Below are 18121 nucleotides of genomic sequence, written 5' to 3'. Positions count from 1 at the left end.
TTTCAGTATGTGGAGGAAGATGAGCTTGTGGATGCCATCAAGGCCTTAAGTTCTGTGAAAAAGGAGCACACCATGTTCACTGACACTCATCTTTAAGACCTGTCAGGTTTCACAGTTGCCATTCAGACCTAGTTGTAAAACAAACTAGTAAAACACTGTTACATGCTATTTGCACAGGCGGTGCTAAATACGGTCTACTCAATTTAAGCTATAAGTTAAACAACACGTGTTATGAGGTATTAATTAAAGCATCATCATAAACTTTCTGTCACTTCATTAGGTATACCTTTTCAACTTCTCATTAACTCACTAAATATTTAATCAGGCAATCATATGGCAGCAGTCAATGCATTTAGACACATAGACACAGACAAGATGAGCTGCTGAAGTTCAAACTGGCATCAGAATGTGGAAGAAAGGGGATTTAGGTGAGAATGAATGGTTGTTAGTGCCAGACCAGCTGGTCTGAGTGTTGCAAAAACTGCTGATTTACTTGGATTTTTTTCACAAAATCATCTTTAGGGTTTCCAGAGAATGGTCTAAAAAAAAAAAAAGAGTGAAAAACTGTGAAAAATTTATATTTTCTGTTTTTCAGACCAGTGTCAGTTGTCTGGGCAAAAATTCCTTGTTGATCGTAGAGATCAGAGGAGAATGGCCAGGCTGTTTTGAACTGATAGGAAGACGAGAGATACTCAAATAACTTCTCATTACAGTCAGTGTATGTAGAAGAACATCTCTCATCATCTCTGAACATCTCTGGTGCCTCTCCTGTCAGCTAAGAATAGGAAACTGAGGCTACTCATCACAGTTGGTTAATTGAAGATTGGCAAGTGTTGCCTGATCTGAAGAGTTTGGATTCCTGTTGCAATGGTAGGGTGAGAATTAAGTGTAAATAACATTAAAGTATAGATCCATCCTGCATTGTAACAGTGGTTCAGACTGCAGGTGGTGCTGGTGTAATAATGTGGGGGGAATTTTCTTGACACCTATTTTCTTGGGATATTTTCTGGGCCCGTTTACCAATTTAGCATAACGTAAATGACAGCCTACCTGAGTATTGTTGCTGACTCAGCAAGTCACAAAGCTCAAATCATTTCAAACTGTTTTCTTGAACATCAGAGGGAGTTCACTGTACTCAAATGGCCTCCACAGTCACTGATCTCAGTCCAGTAGATCATCTTTGGGATGTGGTAAAAAATTGTCTGCTGCACATCAAGGCTGTGCAACAACATTGTGTTTTGCTATCATGTCAATATGGACCAAAATCTCTTAGGAATGATTCCAGCACCTTGTTGAATCTATGCCATGAAGAGTTAATGTAGTTCTAAAAGCAAAAGAGGGTTTCACTCATTACTCGTAAGGTGTACCTAATGAAGCAGCCAGTGAGTGGATATAAGTAATATATATTAATATTTTGACAAATTTCAGGTTCAGAGTTGTACAGAACCAAACATAATGTGGGAAAGAGAATATAATAGAAGTATAATACAAGTATAATAAGTATAATTTTAGCCCACTTTGTGTATGACTTGAATACAGTTCACATGTGGACACAGTCAGCAGTGACATAAAATCGGTCATTATTCCGAGTCTGTTCGTGATTGTTATCCAGTGTGTAGTATCAGACCGTGCTTATATTACGGTCCAGAAGAGCCCTTAAAGGACTGTTCTGATTGTATTATGATACACTGTTTGCCAACTGTTAGAGGTTTAGTCGTTTTTGAAAAGTGCAGATTTACTTTAGCAGGTTTACCACCTGAGACCACCATAGAAATGAATGTTAATTAATCTGAGTCTATTCTTCGTCAACCAGTAATTATGCCTAGTAAGCTTTCCCAGTATAGGAGCTGTAGTTGTAATGAGAAACATGGGCTTGATGTAGTTTTATTATAAAAAAAAAATGCCAACTGTTTTTTTTTTTTTTAATGTGTTGAATGTGGCTGGGAATCACAGATGTGCCGTCTGATTGTTGCGATTATGTGAACTTGAAAGCTCAGTCTGAAATTCGGTCAGTTGTGTGTGTGCCGTTCAGTGCAATTTCAGTTTTGAGGAAGTGGCAGTAATGTAGTCAAGTCTTTCTTAGCTGTAAGTCAAGATACACTTTTGGGTTTTAAAGTGCATTCGTCTGGATTCTGTGTTATTTGTGGCTTTTGGTAATTTTCATCCTGCTATTAAGAAGATCAAAATAAAAGTGGCAATTTAATTGTTCAGTTGGGTTTTTTTTAATGCAGAAATGAAACATCGCTTATATTAGATTGAACATAGAGACAGTATTTATTAATAAGAGGTGTTGGCTTTCTGTGTAATATTGATGAGTTTGATGTTTTGTGTACAATATTGAAGCCTATTGTATTATTACAAAATTATTTTTCTTCTTTTTTTACATGATGACAGTATTATTTATGATTGTTGTATTTACAAAAGTCTTATTTATAGAGGATTCATTTGTCTGTGGTTGTGTTTTTATCTGGTAAATGATAAATTTGACTATCTAAACAATATTCTTCTAGTGTTCTTGCCTCTCATTTTCTTTAAGGTTTTTTTTTTTACCATAAATAAATGCAGTATTCTTGTGTCAAGCAAATTATGAACCAAATTTTTAAAGAATCAGACCTCTTGTAGCATTTAAAAGATCCACAAATGTACCAGATTAATCTTCAAGCTAATGAGGTTTAAATATTAATAAAATAATGTAGAAATACAGTTCCAAAAAGCAAAATAGCTTGCTTAGAAATAATCCTTAAAATGTATGTAGCACTTTAAATGTGCCTCAGTTGCTGTTTACACACAGTATTAACAATGGTTAAATGCTACTGGATGTTACATAATGAATGAAGTCACTCTATTAAAAGGGGCTCCATGGTGATCTAGCTGAAATGTAGATTTAGGAATCCTCTTTTCTGCTGAGTTAGTATAACACAGAATTGTGCCACCAGCTGCACAGGGACTCAGTTACCACACACACAGAGTCAAAAACACAAGCACAAATACACACAGGGCCGGTGTCTCCATCAAAACTATGCAGCAGTAATTTAGTTTTGCTCCTGCGTCCCTTGAGGGGACATCAAGGCAAGTTTGAAATTAACAAAGTGGCAGTAACAAGCATGCCCTCGCTCAAGGACACCAATCTGACAAGGGCACTTCTAAAACATTCACAGCCACATTCACAGCTATTGTCAGCCACAGAGTAGGGGGGAGAGGCTGTGAAAAGAGAGCTTGTGGAGTGATTGTAAGGGACAGTATGGCCCTGAGCTACACACACACACACACACACACACACACGCACTCAGGGTTTTATTAAACTCATAAATCACAATGACGACAGACGCCATCGCAGAGAGGAGACTGTCTGAACGGGAAGGTTAGTGAAATGAGCGCGCTGGGGAGACACACATACACACCTTTGTGACACTCAGACAAAACAACAATTGCGCACTCTTAGTTATCCATGCAAACCTTACCCAGACATGACTGACTTACGATGTATAGTATTAAAAAAAATAGTGTCAAAATTTTAAGTGGTAAAACTATCAGAAATTCACTTTCCTTTCAAGGATCTCATAATTTTTGTACATTTAGGAATATCAAATCCTAAAAAACACCCAAACAGCATTTGTTATAAGATTAATCCTGATATCGCTTTGATGATATCTGCCCAGAAATCTCGACTGAAATGGTTCAAGACCGATGAAACATGATTCGTATGCACTGATAAATAAAGTAAATTGGAATAAAAAGGTATGTTTCTATCTAAATATAAATGTAAATTATGTAAATAGTTGAATATTTTTTAAGAATAACAATGTGAACTTATAAAAATGAAAAAAAATCTGTAATTTTAAGAAAGAAGCGAAACATGCTGAGTATAATCAGACGTTTTAGTGAACACAGTGGTAGTTTCAATTGCACGAACAATGTGACTCTATAGCAAGTTAATATTCGATCATTACTCAATGCAGTGGTAAATAATATCGCGTAATGCATACACAATGTAGAAAACAAGAATGCACAGGCCTTTTTAAATAAACAGATATGTATTTCTTTGAGCTCATTAGCATCTGGCTGCCATATAATGTAAACATAGCCAGGGGAGGTTAAGGAGCAACAGATAAGAGACACTGCAGAAGATAAACAAATAACTATGTGCAGAAATACTCATTTAACTCCATGTTCCTATAGAAAATAAACATTAGCAGGTTAGGTCCGATAGCATGATTATATTAATATAGGCCTTATGTTTGTATGAACAGCGTATACATCAACACACCATTAGACAAATCAATGCATCCGCATCAGGATTTTGTTCTGATTACACGTCCACATTGCACACACTTAATGTATCAAAATGTTACATCTTTGTACAAGCCGTTAGCACACGGTCAGTTCTGTCGTCATTCAGAAATGATTACCAATGAAACATGTTACATTGCTGCTGCTTTTGGAAAAGTGTGATTAATATTTCAGGACATGGCTATGCTAATTAAGGTTGTCACTCACAGATATTTTTTTGTTTCCAACCCTATATGGTATGCTTAAAACTAAAAGTACAAGTTACATTTTAAAAAAATATATAAAATCCCCCATCTTGGGAGGAAGTTTCGACTTTCCGATCTTAATGCATGTGAGGGTTATGTGCAATGTAGTCTGCTAATGTAATGTTAAGTGCCCATGTATCAGCCACAACATCCGTATCGGACATTTACTGTTCTCAGTGTTGTAATGTTTATATGTTGCCAGTGCTGGCTAAAGACAGTGTGATGAAGAGCTGAAAGACTTTAAAACAGTTCACTTACTTTTTTCATATTCAAGATTTCTTTGTTTCCCTGGAACAAATTGGGGAATTAAAAAAAAAAAAAAAAAGCAACTACAACATAATAAACATCAGTATCACTGTCGATCCAGAATTTCACAGTACACTCATCGGTAAATCCCTAATTACTTAATATTTAATGCCACTCTTTACATCTATTTTATCCCGCTGTAAAATCATAACACAATTCTAGCCAACAGCGACGTGGGCAGGTCTGTAACGTGCCTCCACAATGAACTCCGTCTTCACAAGCATTTGGTCACAATTTTTTTTCAACTAAAACACATTAACGGACTGATAACCGCCAAACAAGTTACATAAGGCACTGCAACAGTCATTCAACACAACACACATTTTATACCTGTTTCAAAGGGAGTAAAGTGATGTAGTGTAGGTCCTTGTTTTAGCATGAGTGTAGTGTGAAAATAAAAAAATAAATAATTAGAGTGATCTCGCACAGGCACCACTGTGAAAATAATAATAATGATAAAGCAGGAACACAAACGGTTCCTCTTACTTGTGAACTATAACAACAAGCTGACAATAAAATGTGTTCTTTCTCTCTGTTGAGACAAGAAGAACTTGACTATCTATACCACAAAATACTAAAAAGACATTTGCTTTTACTATTTTGTGTAAATATAATTTTTTTTAGCTTCGAGCACTGAATTATCTTCTTTGAATCCCACATATAGATCGTCTAATAAAATACCTCACATTTTTTAACATTGCAGTCCAACGCTTCACACAACTGTTTCAATTTTTGTCTTGTTTGAGGATCAAAGAGCCTGTTGAACTGCAATTAGCATAAAAGGAGATTAACAGCGTAACTTGACTGGAACTAACGGGTAAAACTGTGCCAGCTGAAGTGAAAAGCAGGCACTCATCCACACGGGGGTTCGACGTTTTTGCAGGCCGTTATCCACGTAGATTTCAGTTTGAATCGCCCGGGAACCAGAGTTATTCATTTCTGGTGTGCATGATAAATCCACTGTTGCATAGTACTGAGCTGTCATACAACTCTGTAAAGTTGTATCGCCTGCTTGAACTGCTCGCTCTCTATTGGCTTTTTAGTGTTGTTGCTTTAACAACAATAACTACTGTGTCCCAAAGTATTCTAGGATCCAAGTATCTGGCTAGAATTCTAGTGAAGGTAACACATTTAAGGTAAGTAAAAATCGATTGCACGACAAATTGCACATAGTGTCAGAGATGCTTGATATAATCGTGGCCTCTGGTTCGGGGTCTGATCAATTCCACTGCTCTAGTGCTGAACGGATCAGTCAGCCAATCAGGTGATCAATCACCAAACGGGGTCTAGTTTTACTGATTTGTTCCCTTTTTATACCATTATAAGTGAAATCGTTTGTGATAGGTAACATGTTATGACACTGTTTTAGACTAAAACATCTAAAATGACTTATATGATAATAGAAGTAACTGTTAGTTACAGATATGAAGATCAGGTTCTGAACAAAGTAATGCACACCTGATATAGGTTATTAGAAACACTTTGAAATATCTTGGTAAATGGTTACTGTTAGTGCTGTGGTATGTTATTAATGTTAATTAGTTCATGTTTTCACATTTAGAAGTGACCGACCACTCCTTTAACCGTACCTCGTCAAACAGACTTTTGTCCTGTTCTTGTAGTGGCTGTGTGTTCCTTAAGATGTTGCGTGAGCAACATCATAAAAGGAAGAAAAAACGCATTTTTCTTTCCAGGACTGAGCCAGCAAACGATCTGATTCATGCCTAAAACTTAAAGTGCTAAAAAGATTATCAGCAATCTGGTAAGACAGCCTAAAATAAACACAAACAGAGACAGGAGGAGCATCACTGGCACCTGGCAGATTTTTACGAGGGTGAGTAATCTAAGAAAAAGAAAGAAAAGCATTCCTGCCATGACAGTGATGTTAGCGTTGGGATGTTGTATATTTATGTTGCGCTCAGTATAACATGGCAGCACTCCTGTTGTGTGGGATTTGAAGAGAAACAAACATCCTGAACCATACTTTAACAAGGCTGTTGTGGAGGCGGAAAGGGCCGTCGCTACTTTTTTGCTTCGTGTTCCTCTTTTGCTCTTAAATTCTGTTATCATGATCACCTAGAGGGTGTACCTCTACGAGATAACTTCCACCGAGAGCAAGAGAAAAGGCGCCCTCACAGGCTGCTGTCCTGGCTGGATGGCTCAGGTACCAGCTTCCTGTGTCGTGGTGAGGTGGACAGTTTGGTGGGGGAAGGAGAGGCATTTGAAGAAGAGTCGCTCCCACCGCCTTCTGATCCAGAGGGGACAGAGGCAAGGTGTGGAACTGGAGGAGCCCTCTTTCTCCCAAGAAAGCTTCCTTCCAGTACTCCCCTTTTCCTCACACCTCCATCAACCTTCACCGCGTCTCCTCCCAATGCAGGAGCCTCTCCTTCTTCTGACTGAGCATGTACCTTTCTCCTGACGTCACCTCCTGGAATTGGGCTGTCTGGAGGCTGCCGTGCAGATTCCTGACTGGATTCAGCTTTTGTGGCAGATACTCCAGACGCTCCAGCTGTTGTGTTACAGCTTGCACTTGTGGTACGGGAAGCCCACAGCTCCAAGACTGAGGCTCTCCTCTCACTGTCTTCAGGCCCAAAGTCACAAAGAGAGCGGCGGGCATCAGGGGTCTGCCCTGTGCTGTCCAGGACACCTCGAGTCAGGCTGAAGTTCTGGAAGTCTCTATGAAAGCATGATAATATAGACAGTCACCGCTAGATAGATAATGGAACATAATGCAAACAGGGACAACTCAGCATTTCCTGAACTTACATTAGTAGAGCATAATCAAATTACTATGTTATTGAAGCAAAGCGACTATAAAGCCAAGTGCTTCTGTTATTGTAAGGCACCACAAAGTTTCCATCTCTCCCTGCTCTGTCATCAGCCAGAGCTCTTCTTTGGCGAAACACAGCATTGTGGGTGAAGAACAACTGATTTAGAAAGTGGTTAAATCGCACAAGAAAAACACTCAATCTTGCTTACTAGTCTCAATATTGGGTTTTGTTTTTTTGGGGGGGGTTTAAGTTTTGAAATCCTAAAGTTATCACCTTAGTATACTCTTATTTGAACCCTTCTAGTATAAGTGTTTGATAAATGATATTTCACCGGTAGCTGTGGAAGGACTCAGTTCGACGAGCACGGGCCAGCAGGGGGCTCTCTCTGTAGGGTCGCACAGCTCCATATGTAGCCTGGGTCTCGGGAATGGGCTCCGGTGCCTGTAACTGCAGACTGATGACAGAAAAAGAAGAAGTCTTTTATGTTCCTTCAAACACATCTTCTGATAATTCAGACGGCATATATAGGCTTGTAACCTCAATAAATGAGTGCTGCCTTTCTAACCTCGAACAGGACTCTCGGAGGCGTGTGTGGTGTAGCAGAGAGGGGGCGGGGCTAATGTTAGGTGTCGCACAGCGGGAGGTGCTCAGGTCGCACTGGTCCAACAGCTGTAGCAGCTCCTCCTCTGTAGGCCCACCTATATCTATCAGAAACAAGAGGAGCCTCATTAAAAACTTACTGTTTCATTAAAACAAACACAACATTCGCCTTCACATTTCTGGCTTTTCACTAATCTCTCTCCTTCCTCACCCTCTTTCTTCCTCTCTTCTCCTTTATTGGCAGTGTCCATCGCAGTGGTCAGGTCCCACATTTGGATGCTGCCATTGCCGTGACCTGTGAACAGATAACGGCGAGGTCGGGACCCCATTCGACTGGAGCCCTCACACTCCCGTACCATGAAGGAAGTAATGGTGGTCCCATCCACTGACTGCACTTCGCAGATCCTGAGACACAAATATGTCATTTACCGGTAGTAAATTTTAAAAAGAAGTGCCAAGATCCTAAAGGGACATTTAATGAAAGAAAAAAAAATATCATGTATGTCAGATAATAGGAAACAAAGTCAGATAAAGGTCAGGGGAGCAGAGAGGCAGGGCACTGTACCTTTTCCCAGTTGACGAGAGCCTCACAAACAGTTTGTTGGTGATGGGGATCACCTTCTGGATAAAAACTTGCTGATCATCTCTCTCTCCAAAAGGACCTGAGAATAAAAAGCCACCTCAGTGATGTTAAGATACTGCACAAATACTGCAAAAGCCACTACGTAAGGTGGTTAATCACAATTAAAGTTTCGTTTATTTCAGTGTCACTCCACGGAGCTTCACCAACGTATACGGTAGATACATTTTCAGTTAAGGTTAATAACGATGATGATGATGACCGGTAACTCTAACCCTATTTTGCACAGGGTGGGATTTGTTGTTTATCTTATCAGTGGTGGATTAAAGAAATTCATGTGTATTACAGTGCAAACACACTTTTTAACTCTCACCTATATCATTCCCAGAGCCGTAGCTCCCGTGACTCTCTGCTTCCTCCAGAGACAGAATCTTGAAGGAAGCTAGAGGGGTGGAGCCTGGCTGTGTGGAGATCATCCCTCTGAAACGGGTTACTGTCCACGTCCGAACGTGGTTGTTATCTGCACACACTGACAGACACAAATACACAACCACATAAGATGCAGGCAGCTGTTATCCTATAAAATCCTCTATAGCCCACGCATAGACAGGGATACTGCCTGCAACACCTTCCTCACCTGATACCAAATGTTTCTCAGACAGCATGATCTTTGTCACTGGGCTCCTGTGCACAGTGAAGGTCTGAAAGAGCTGGGGGCCTGATCCTACTGTCTCTGGGTGTTGCACGATCACTCTCACTGCTCCACTACTAGTCCCATAGGCTATCTCGATCCAGTTCCCACTCACACCTGAGAGTAGGAGCAGTGGAAAAACAAAAAGCACAATATAAATATGTACAACTAAGTAACGGTAGATTTTCTGTGGGAAGAAAAACTTGCCCACTCACTGGTTTTAGGTGTGAGGTAGACAGACAGTGCAGTGATGGCGTCATTGGATGGGTCGTGATAAAGCTCGGTCACCAAAAGATCGTTGTCTTTCATCCTCAGAGGAAATTTTTGCATGTCTGAAAAGATGAAGAAGGTTACATGTTAGCGTGTCTTTGTTGGGGTTTTATAAGTCCTTCACTGAATCATTCACTGACTCAGATCCTGGAATGAATCCTCTTAGTAAATTTCTATCTTTTAGATGGGGGGGGGAGGCCATGGTTGTTTTATAAGCATTTCATAGAGAATGATGAATGCATGAAGCAAAAAGACATCTGTGTTTATTAGAACTGTTCCAGAATATTTTACTATTTTGGGTTTTTTTAGGTATTCATTTTTAATCTGCTTCAGTGCCTGAAATGTTTGATAGGCACAACAGTGATCATCATGGATCAAAGTTACCAAGTTGCTCCTGGTTTGAAGAGAAAAAGCAAGGGCAGTACTGCTTGGCTCACACAGAGAGGAACACCTCTGTCTGTGGCATTTGACAAGAGGTTTAAATGGAATAATGGAATAAAAAAAAATCCATAAACTGTGTGACAGACAGAGAAAACATAAACCTGTCTGTGTGTACCTATGTAGTAGATAGAGCCATTGTTACAGCCCAGTAGCAGGAAGGATCCTGCAGTGTCACAACTGGTGATGGGAACCACATCTTGAACCTAACAAGGAAAAAAAGGGAACTAAAAGTCAGTTCAGTACTAGTGCCTCTCACTGGGAAGCAAATCTAAGTTAAACAAATGCACAATTCAATTATTCAGTATATCATTTTTAATAAACACAAACAAGGAAAATCACAAGCACTCAGCCCGCTCTGTGTTTTACTCACATACGCTCTCCTACCTGCCAGTGTTGTGTAACAGCGTTCCACACTCCAACCTTTCCTGTATGACTGGTAGCCACCAGCTGGTTCCCGATAAAGAAGAGATCGTCAACAGGTACGCCGAGACTGAAAACCCCTGGGGCAGCGCGTGGAGAGAATGAACTTTAACAAAGTTGTAGAAAGCTGGAAAACGTGAATGTAGACTAAAGGTGGAGTCAGAGATTGAAGGAAGTTACGGGTGATACAAAATGGTATGTATGTATACCTATTAAAAAAATCTAGCCTGAAGCTTTAAAATGGGGGGGGGGTTGTGTTTATTTGTTTTTTGTTAGCCTACCTATCTCATTACCGCTGCCTCCATCTTGGATACTCCAGAGGATGATACTGCTTTCAGAGGCGGCAGCCACCATCTTGTCTTTATCTCCGTGTGGGCCGCCCACCACCTTTGCATTCAGTGCAATACGTTCAATGGTCCAGTCAAGGTAGGGAGAGGAAAACACCTGCTGCCATCCAGAGGATTCCTTTATCCTGCAGAGAAAAGAACACAGAAATACTTTTTACCCTCTGATTATTTTTATGCCTTTCTCGTTAAGTTTTTAAATCGAGAGTGACAAACATGCACCTCTGCACTGGAACAGTTGGATTTGGTTATGATTAAAGAAGTCTGATATATGAGCTTTCATAAATGTGAGAGTACATACCCACTCTTATTACACCTAATAACATTTTTACCAGGTTGTCCATGTTGTAAAAAATGGATATTCGCAAAAAGAAATAATATTTTACTCTCAGTGTGGACTGTTTGCTTCAGCTATAATTAATATTTGAATCAATTTAACTCGAATAAAACCAAAGATGACAGCTTGAATGCTGGCACTCAGAAACACGAGACATAAAAGACAATGAATGCATGTGTGCATTATAAATTATTTAATGTGTCCCACTTTTGAGCTAGAGCTGTATGAGAAATGTTGTAATATTACCTGTAGCAGATTACAAAGTGCGCATAGGCTGCTACAATCCAGTTGTGGTGTCCTGCTATAATCAGCACCTTCCTAGGGTCAACCATGGGACCTGCACACACAAACAAAACACCATTAACCTCATGTCTTTCACAGCATGCTTAGCAAGACTTTTTTTTCCTGCCTAATTACTCATTTATTGGTTTCTAAATTACCTAAAATGTGATTCAGATCTCTAAAAGCAGCCAGACACTCTACTCTCTGTTTATTACCTCTAATATGTACATCACATGATACCATCATTAGCAAGGAGCAGACCAATTTGAAACTAGGCTACTTCAGTGAGTGCTACTAACGCGCTAAAAGGATGTCAGGTCATATTAGCTCCAGCAGTGATGCACACACACACACAAACACACTGTACATGAACTGAACTCTCTTACTGGCATATAGATACTGATGTGCCACACATACGACTGTATCATAACTGTCCTTGCTCCTTCACATGCAGTAGATGCACAGTTGTTGGGGAAGGCAGAAGGCAAATTCCTGTTTCTACTGACAAGTCACTTACTACAGTTCCTGCTTGTTTTTTATTCTGAGATTACACCTACAGTATATTCCACAACTGAGTTTTCACAATTTGCTATAATAGATGTAAGCACATGCAAAATCTTCAGATTATGACTATTATTCATCTTCTGTATTCAGAGAGATGTCGCAGGCTACTTGCCCAGTTTGTGGCCGTCATCTGTTCCAGGCGAGGCAGAGAAGGATGGGTGAGAAAGGGGGCCAACGCGGGTGAAGCCCTCTGCTCCACTAGGGCCTGGCCGTTCATCTGAAGCAGAGCCAATGGCTGCTGATGCGGGGCTTGATTTTCGGGCAGGGATGGCTGTCAAGATTAACAGAAATTTATAAATAAAAATTCCTGCTGACTTTCACTTTTGTGCTGTTCTAGAACTTAAAAGCAGGTTATTTCCATTTTCCATTTTTAAGATATTTTTAAATAAAACCTCAGAAGGATGATCTTTCAGTTCAGTTTCAGTGTCGCTCAGTTTCACGTCTTTACCTGGGGGTGGCAGGTAACCATGGAAGAGAACACTACCACATGATGAGCGGTCCAGTTCCTCACACAACAGCAGGCGACGCACTGCACATGTATGCACGCACACAAAGACAGAGGGGCAGACAAAAAAACAAAGCAAAAAGCAACAATATGCAAATTAGTATTAGGTCATTATCATAATAACATTAATATGGGTTACTTAATATAGTTACTGATGCTGATTTTCTTTTTCTTTACTGATGGAAATTTTCCTCAGGATCTCGTTCTTTAGTTTGTTTTGCCAAAGTTCATGTCCACTTTGATTCAAATTAGATCCAAGTACTTTGTTCTGTATATAACAAGGTGATCAGCTTTCACTGAGGTAAGCTTCCCATTTGAGTACAGAGACAATGCAGGGAAGTTACAAACACTGAAACAGGATGTAAAACAACATTAGAGTACGTGGAACTAACACTATTACAGCTGCGAGGTTGGTTAAATTGAGCCTCAAAAAAAACATTCACTAAAGAGCAACATTTCACATTAACGACAGCAGCTCTTTGCACTATACTCGTTCCAAAATAAACCCCAACCTACTCAACTATTATGCAATACCTGCTGATATTGGAGACATGGAGTGAACACTGGCAAAATGTATTGGCTGCAAAACAGGTTTATTATAAGCTTTCCACAATGTTTGTACTCATACTTGGCTGACTCTGTTTCCTGTTAAAACTTTGTTCCACAACATACCCAGAGGAGTAATCCCATAAAACTCTGCTTCATGTCTCAGGACGCTGATGTTGACACCCCTGCAGAGAGAAACAAACAGCATATTTGTTCTGTAAGTTACGAGGAACAAAGCGACAGAATTACAACAAAAAATAGATATTTTCTGAACATCATTAAGACTGCTCACCGCAGGTCCAGTTCTTTGGTTCGGAGGAAATTCAATATTGGTGCAAAAGCTGTCGGGTCTCTGTCAATAAATATCTGAAAGGCAGAAAATCAGTTGGTGAGGACCGAAGATCCAGTAGTTTGTCGCAAACAAAAGCTGACTAACTATTAAGTCACTTGATTGGAGAGTTAATGAAAATGTCACGGCTCTGGAGAGTTACAGTGAACATTTCTGTTTATTTTCTAACACTTTTCAGAATCCACAACAAATTCTGCAACTAAAGTTATGAAGTCAGAAGTGGCCTTGCAAAAACAGCGCGTCATCCAACAGCAGAGAAGTGGATGTCAGCTCATCTGCTCATCTCAGCATCATGTATCGTACTTCAGAACAGTAATGTGTAACAGACAAAATGTCATGTCCTTTTTTCCCCCTGATGTTGGATGGTGCCTGCAGATGCTGCCCCAGTTTGGAAGCAACGGCTACTCACAGCTCCAGTTTCATCCCGAAGAGTGGAGATCCTTCCACTCAGTAAACTGGAAAAGAGACACACACAAGAGTTCTCCAGTTAGCTAAAGCACATCTCTATTTCCACTTACCACCAGTGTCACCACTACAAGCAATTATTTTACAATAACAAACACTTGGCTAGCCTGTTGACACTGAAATACAAATTATTACCATGTCAGTGTGTGCTGTTATTAACTATGACTATTAAGCTGAAAGAGTCTGCATGAGAAAAAAAACAAAAAACTTCAGACAGCTGGCAGCAGAGCAGATAGACAGGCAGACAGACAGGTGCCTTGGCAGGCATTTACACTACTTGGTCAGCTGTTGTCAAACTGTGAGCCAGTCCAGTGTTTTGAGTTTGTTACGACTCTGGTATCTGCCTAGCCCCAATCAGCTGTTTAGCCTTAGAGGGTAGGATTCCTTCTAAGGCTAAAATCTGATTTTAAAAAAGCCACACATTCCAATACCTTTATTATAACATTTACATTGAACACTTTTGCACTGAGGACTACTTTATTATGAACCTTTTTCCGGTAATAGTGAATAGTAATTCTAATCCCCTGATATTTACCATCACTGGGATTGTAGCGGGATGAAGTAGGGCAGAAATGACATAATGTAACATCCATACTTAACATTAATTATGTAATATGAATGAGTGCATAGTAATATGCTCACTGAGTCTGACTGCTATATGTATTTAGATCATTTTCTACACAGCAGCTGTAGACAATACAGAGAAGTCACACAATTTACAACTAAAGTGGAGCTTCTTATTTGGTAGCAGCAGTAAGGGAAGAGCAGTAACGCAATCAGCTCCGTGTATTAACCAAATATATCCCATGTGCTTTACAAGAGTCTGGCAGCATTTACAAACCTTGAAAAGAAAGAGTCTGGGATCCACATCAGAGTCTGTCTGGAGGTGCTGAACCTGCAGTATGAATTATAACAAAACACAGTATTGTGAAAAAATAGAAAGTTGCATCATTAAAATCGTGACTGGGCAATCTGTCGACCAAGAGGTATAATTAGTGGTCACAACAATGACTGGTGTGGCTAAAAGAAGAAAAAAATGTCTTTATTATGAAACTAATATATTGTGTATTTTCAGTGTGTACATTATCCCTCGTGTGTAAGAAAGTAGGAGTAACGATCAAGTAAACAAGCTTGTGTGGTGTGTCTACTCGAGCTACATCCGTGGCTGTTTGTCCATGTAAACATCATTACCCACAGGAGCTCAAATTTCACAAATAATTGCCATCATCTTTTGAGGTGTCCCACTGACGAAGCTTACCTCGTCCCACCGACGTTTAACTGAATGATCTCTCCCATCGCAGGCGTTAAACTGTTACCATTTGTGGCCATGATGAAGTGAACCAGCGAACAGTCGCTGCTCCGTTATGAACGTTTCTGTCACGAAGGCTAGCTTGCTAACGCTCCAGTCCCCAGCTCAGCTGATGCCCCGACTCCTCAGCCTCACAGCCTCTCCTGCTTCCACCTTCCATAAAATATCCGTTATACACGACCTATGTGAATCGCGTTGCTATCATGAAGCCTCCGCATAGTGAGCGAAGACGGGCTGGGAGTGTTTTTTAATCAAAAAGGCAGCCACACAATAATTCCTTTATTTCCCTGCGCGCTTGTTTGCATCACTGCATAGATGTAAATCGTGGATACTAGGTTGCGCAGGATTTTAGCAACGTGAAACAGCTGTACGAGCCAGCTAAAAAAAAAAAAAAAAAAAGGCAAGAGAGTTCCCCTCTAGCAACTTCCGCTTTCGATGAAACCACGTGGTGCCAATCGCTAAAACAATGTTTTAAGGGGAAAATTATTTTTAATTTATAATTAATTTAGTATTGCTAAACGGCACGAGATACGTACGTTTAATTAATTACTAAAATAGTCGTATGACATACAAGCACATATTTATGAAATTGCAATGCCCAGTGAGAACTTTTGAACTTATATTCAATCTCATATTAAGGGATCTATCTGGATTGTTGTTCAACACAAGTCGCCAGAGCAAAATGCATTTTATTTTGCACGGTAAAAAAAAAAGTGCAGCATAAAAATAAACACAAAACTATATACTTGGTAGGTTGAAAATTTGAGATACCTAACCGGAATTTTCCGATTACTCGATTTTTTTTTTCAGTTGCGGAAATATGAATATGAAATAGCTCAAATTCAAATAATCACACAGTTTTAATGGTGTTTAGCCTCAACGATCGTGTGATGGAGTAAAAACAAAATCAAAGTATATATCCATCTATATGCAACCATCCATTCATCTATTATGTATATATATATATATATATATATAATTTATTTTTTCTAAAATATTAAAAATCTATATATTGTTCTTTTTTTGTTATTATTTAATTTGTTTTATCAGACACAACATTTTGTTTCTTTCTTTGTGTGTGTCTGTTAGATCATGCGTTGTTAAGTTCGGATAAAAATATTAACCACTCCCACACAACATCGAGGGGAATTATGGACCCAGACACAGCTAAATTTCGAACTCCGGCCTAGTGCTTTGGACAAAAATAATGTAGCCTTTTTGTGTAACATTTTTAAATAGCGTTATTCGACGTACTCACCGCTCTGCGTTTTCTGTGCGCAAGCAAGCGCTCCTCAAGTGTTGCCCCGCCCCTCCCACTTATGCTGTGCGAAAGGGACTTGAAACCCTGCAACATTTTTTTATGGCGAACTAACATTTTTTATATTGCCGTCTCTTTGCAGCTTTTCCATCAGTATGTAACCCTGGGCTGTTTGTTAACTTTGCGGTGCTCTCGTGATCCACGGTAAGACGTTAGTATGTTGCTGTTCAACTTTTTATGTTGGCAATCTGTTTATTTACCTTTCATTAGCTTGTTAGCCTGGGGAAAGTTAGCCAAGGAGTGGGTGGTTGAACTTTAAGCTAACATTGAACACTAGCAGGAACCTAACCAAATAAGTTCACTTACACGAGTTATTTAGTGTCCTGTAACAGTAATGTCATTTTGCGTCTAAGCTATCAGTAAAGCGCAGGGCTTCCTCTCTCAGTAACTTAAACACACAATTATAGGTAAAGAAACTAGAGTCGGAGAGGAAACGTGAATTACAAATTTTGCTAATGCATCCTGAATGCATCTTAACTTCTTACTACTTGGAAAGAATTGTAGCTAATTTATTAGCACTAACGACTCATCCATTCTTCGTGAAAACACCTTTGGATGTTGAACAGCCATTTTTAATCAATTCAGATGTTATTAACACACGATATGGACATAAATGTGAATGATTCTCAACTCTTCTACCTCTTAGAACACGTTGTCCTTGTTATATAAAAAAAAACATAGAAGCCCTCTCACGTTCTATACATATGTGTTATTGTTTACAGTCCTCCCTTCTGATCGCTACGTAGTTGAAAAGCCTGCCTGAGAAGAAGATGGATGTGTGACTCGTTCAAACAGAGATAGGAGAAACAAGAAAGAGACATTGTGTCACTTGTTTCAACTCAGAACCTGTGTGTTATGATGTCTGAGTCAGAGGAGAGGGGAACTCCCTGTACTGAGGGAAAGCCAGAGCTCACATCAGGAAACATGTCCAGTACTACCCACCAGGTACAAAGTGGACCCTCTGTGTCTCCATCTGTGTCCTCTGTCCAGCCTAGTACTATCTCAGCGACAGAGGATGAGGACGAAAGTGAAGATGAATCATATATTCTGGAAGAGAGCCCTTGTGGCCGCTGGCAGAAACGTAAAGAAGAGGTAAGGGTGGATCATTGAGGTAAACTATAAAATGAGGCATAGATGAAAACAAAATGCTGGAGAGAATAAAAAAAGATGACGAAAACACAAAACTTGAGGAAGGTGTTTTTGATATCTGCTTCATTTTGGTAGTAAAACATCTGACCTCACGAGCCGCTCTTCCCTTTAAATGTAGGTGAATCAGCGTAACGTCCCAGGGATTGATGCTGCATACTTGGCTATGGACACAGAAGAAGGAGTGGAAGTAGTTTGGAATGAAGTTAAGATCTCAGAGAGGAAAAATTTCAAAATGCTGGAGGTGAGGCACATTGTTACAAAGTGATCAGGCACATTGTTACAAAGTGATCAGGCACATTGTTACAAAGTGATCAGGCACATTGTTACAAAGTGATCAGG

The 18121-nt window shown here is 39.7% G+C and overlaps 3 protein-coding genes across 9 annotated transcripts in view; 2 read left to right on the top strand and 1 right to left on the bottom strand.

Moving 5' to 3' along the window:
• The window catches only part of ush2a (Usher syndrome 2A (autosomal recessive, mild)), a 213748-nt gene extending 211044 nt beyond the window's left edge, over positions 1–2704 (top strand). For all 7 annotated transcript variants that reach the window (XM_005915042.3, XM_042214207.1, XM_042214198.1 and 4 more), the window contains one exon: positions 7–2704. In XM_005915042.3, coding sequence (XP_005915104.1) covers positions 7–96 — 90 coding nt within the window. In that variant the 3' untranslated portion in view covers positions 97–2704. The remainder of the gene's footprint in view (positions 1–6) is intronic.
• A 2140-nt stretch (positions 2705–4844) lies between these two features.
• On the bottom strand, positions 4845–15685 carry kctd3 (potassium channel tetramerization domain containing 3). Its single transcript, XM_005915048.3, has 19 exons — positions 15265–15685; positions 14848–14901; positions 13951–13996; positions 13485–13558; positions 13319–13377; positions 12590–12670; positions 12254–12412; positions 11542–11632; positions 10896–11086; positions 10579–10694; positions 10310–10397; positions 9699–9815; positions 9430–9600; positions 9166–9321; positions 8778–8874; positions 8424–8617; positions 8178–8316; positions 7944–8066; positions 4845–7517 (listed from the first exon to the last, which is right to left on the bottom strand). Exons 1-19 carry the CDS (start codon positions 15333–15335, stop codon positions 6974–6976), a joined length of 2571 nt encoding a protein of 856 aa, XP_005915110.1. The 5' UTR covers positions 15336–15685; the 3' UTR covers positions 4845–6973.
• A 925-nt stretch (positions 15686–16610) lies between these two features.
• Positions 16611–18121, top strand: part of LOC102294000 (nuclear receptor-binding protein) — an 11266-nt gene continuing 9755 nt past the window's right edge. The window contains exons 1-3 of the mRNA XM_005915047.3: positions 16611–16777; positions 17356–17725; positions 17901–18023. Coding sequence (XP_005915109.1) covers positions 17489–17725; positions 17901–18023 — 360 coding nt within the window. The 5' untranslated portion in view covers positions 16611–16777; positions 17356–17488. The remainder of the gene's footprint in view (positions 16778–17355; positions 17726–17900; positions 18024–18121) is intronic.

This window comes from Haplochromis burtoni, unplaced genomic scaffold, assembly GCF_018398535.1.
Source record: "Haplochromis burtoni strain Fernald_Lab_line unplaced genomic scaffold, NCSU_Asbu1 Contig_11, whole genome shotgun sequence".
Lineage (NCBI taxonomy): Eukaryota > Metazoa > Chordata > Actinopteri > Cichliformes > Cichlidae > Haplochromis > Haplochromis burtoni.
Note: the sequence above shows the minus strand (reverse complement) of the source record. Positions and strands in the feature narration are given on the sequence as shown.

What these genes read in the sequence shown, in the direction of transcription:
- kctd3 (XM_005915048.3), bottom strand. Translation starts at nt 15,335, where the DNA reads ATGGCCACAAATGGTAACAGTTTAACGCCTGCGATGGGAGAGATCATT. An exon ending in TGGTTACCTGCCACCCCCAG is followed by an intron (nt 12,413 to 12,589) that starts GTAAAGACGTGA and finishes TAATCTTGACAG; the next exon opens with CCATCCCTGCCCGAAAATCA. An exon ending in TGGCTCTATCTACTACATAG is followed by an intron (nt 9,816 to 10,309) that starts GTACACACAGAC and finishes TCATCTTTTCAG; the next exon opens with ACATGCAAAAATTTCCTCTG.